A 2,570-nucleotide genomic window follows, 5' to 3' on the forward strand; every position below is an offset into this window, starting at 1 on the left:
TGAGCAAGTGTTCAAGTTAGAGAGTCTAACCCCCCATTTACTTTCTATTTTTGCAATTTACTTTGTTTACGTTTTAATCTTTTTGTCATTTCAATTGCTACTACTCTCACTTGCAACTACTTCTAGTTGCAAAACACTCTCTTGTCTTTGTGTTGATAGGTTGATCCTCTATAATGTATTCTCAAGCAAGATATCAACAAGAGAATTACTATGAGGACCTAGGAGGATATAGGTAACCAAGGGGAAGCTATAATGATCAATTTTCTAATCCCTATGGTTATGAAGATAATGAAGACTTTAGAGCACAATATCAACCAAGAAGTCCACCACCACCTTGGGCTCGCTATCAAAATCAACATGAAGGAGACTATAAGGAATACATATCCCAAGATCATCAAGACTATCCATACTACTCCACCCACTATGAGAATGAGGAGTACATGATGCAGCGGAAGACATGGAGAACAAGATATTGGCAATGATGGAAGAATTAAAGCAAGGCATGGCCAATATGAAAGATGAGATGAGGCAAGAGTGGAAGCAAGACTTCAGGCAAGAGATGGCCACAATAAGGCAAGATGTCTCTAACTTGAGACAAGAAAATCATGCCTCCTTGAGACACTTGGAGACACAAGTTACCCAAAACTCCAAGGCATTGGCCGAGAGACCGCAAGGGGCACTTCCGAGCACCACGGTGAATAACCCCAGGGAGAGGGTGCAAGCCGTGACCCTTCAGAGTGGCAAGGAACTCCCGGAGCCGACCTTGAAGAAAAGCACTAACTCCAAGAGTCCCGTCGAAGAGGAGGTAGTTGAAGAAGTTCTTGAAGATGACAAGGACAAAGAGAATAGTGTAACAAAGAAAAGGAGTGAAGAAGAAGCCCCCGTGCTTGAGGAAAACTTAATCCATGAGAGGGAAAATCAAATAAGGGTACAAGTACAAGAAGAGAGTGATGATGATGTGGAGATAGTGTGGGAAGAGGAAAAGCTGTGTGGTGACACTATTGAGCTTGCATGTGGTAAGACACTTGACCCTATTAGTGGTAGCACTACTCTTGATGATAAAATTTCTAAATCTTGGGCCGACATGTGTGATGAGAATGATGATTGTGATGATATTGGTGTACCTATTCATTTTGATAATGCTAATATTGATTGTGTTGATGATGGAGTTGAAAACGTGGTAGATATGACTAGTGAAAATAATTGCATAATTGAAGATGTTGATAATGAGGTCAATCTTTTCAACCCTTGTGTTTTTAATGATAGTGATTCATTTGACTCCTCCGATGATGATGATGAAAATTGTTTTGATACTTGTGAAAACAATTCTTTCGTTTCTTTAGATGATAATAATGTTCTTGAGTCTTTTACTTTTGGTGATGAATCTTTGTCAAATGAGCTTACTAATGATTTGCATGAGATATGCGATGATGATGATGTCAATGTTGATGCTAGCTTGAGTGATTTAAATGATGTCGAGATTGTGAATTTTCTTGATAATTGTGTTGACGATGCTTTGTATATTCATGAATTTCTTGGAGAAGTTGAGGAGGAAAAGGATGGATGTGGACGGGATGTTTTCTTGAGTAGTGAAAAAGAAGAAGAGAAGGAGAGTATGCTTATGGAGAAAGAGACTGTTGAAGGAAAGGAGAAGATTGAGAAAGAAGAGAGGGAGAATGAGAAACAAGAAATAATGGTAGAAGGGGTTGAAAATGAGAATGTAAAAGAAGAGGTTGAGGACAAGAAAAAGACAAGAGATGAGAGTGTTAGGGAGGAAGTTGAGGAGAAAGTGAGAAATGATGAAAAGGAGTTTGGTGAAAAGAAGAAAAATGAAAAAAGAGGTAAGTAGGAAGATAATAGCATACTCATGGACATGGATAGTTGCCAACCTTTGGAAGAGAGTATGCTATGTATAGAGTTAAAGGAGTTTATCAATGCCCGGCATTTGAGGGCGTATCTTAAAGAAAGAGTGGATGGGGCAAAAGGACTTGTCCCCGTCCAAGTATGTCGGAATGAGGGCTTGAACGCTGCGTCGGGCTACGGACGTTAAACGGAGCGCTTCTCGGGAGGCAACCCGAGGTTATCTTACATTTTTATGCATTCTGTTTTTGTTGTTTACTTTTGCTTTCAATAAGTTTTGCATTGATGGAAGTTAAATTCTCTAATATGGTTTGTAGTATTGCAATGTGTTGTTGATGGTGTAGGAAAATTGATAAATGGCTCAAAGCTAAGAGGATGATTAAATGCAATGTGCTTGAAGAGAAGCAACGAGGGAGTCTCTTTATCTCCCTTGTCTTTTGTTATTTTGCATTTGTGCTTCATTTCTTAAGTGTGGAAACCCGGGGTTATTTGGCATTATAGTGTATGATGTTAAAAGTCTTTCATAAAAGCAATGTTGTGATCCTCCTAGCCCATAGCCCACTTCTAAAGTGTGGAAAAGGCGTAGGCGAATGACCTTATCTCTTTCCCATCGTGTGCATAGAGCGAACATCGAGGACGATGTTCAATTCTAAAGTGTGGAAAAGGAAGCACTTTGTGCTTAAATGTGATTAAGTATATGATCTTAGTAT

At 39.3% G+C, this 2,570-nt stretch overlaps 1 protein-coding gene across 1 annotated transcript; it reads left to right on the forward strand.

Annotated features, from left to right (window-relative positions):
* Positions 1-457: 457 nt before the first annotated feature.
* Positions 458-2,050, forward strand: LOC116029642 (FK506-binding nuclear protein-like). The gene is made up of 3 exons (XM_031271688.1): positions 458-1,016; positions 1,344-1,763; positions 1,917-2,050. The coding sequence occupies exons 1-3, from the start codon at positions 458-460 to the stop codon at positions 2,048-2,050; spliced, it is 1,113 nt and encodes a 370-aa protein (XP_031127548.1).
* Positions 2,051-2,570: the final 520 nt, after the last annotated feature.

The sequence above is a fragment of the Ipomoea triloba genome, chromosome 9 (genome assembly GCF_003576645.1).
Source record: "Ipomoea triloba cultivar NCNSP0323 chromosome 9, ASM357664v1".
NCBI lineage: Eukaryota > Viridiplantae > Streptophyta > Magnoliopsida > Solanales > Convolvulaceae > Ipomoea > Ipomoea triloba.

Coding starts and splice junctions, on each gene's coding strand:
- LOC116029642 (XM_031271688.1), top strand. CDS start 458: ATGGAGAACAAGATATTGGCAATGATGGAAGAATTAAAGCAAGGCATG. Junction 1,017..1,343: donor CACTATTGAGCTTGCATGTG/GTAAGACACTTG, acceptor TCGTTTCTTTAG/ATGATAATAATGTTCTTGAG. Junction 1,764..1,916: donor GAAAAAGACAAGAGATGAGA/GTGTTAGGGAGG, acceptor TGCTATGTATAG/AGTTAAAGGAGTTTATCAAT.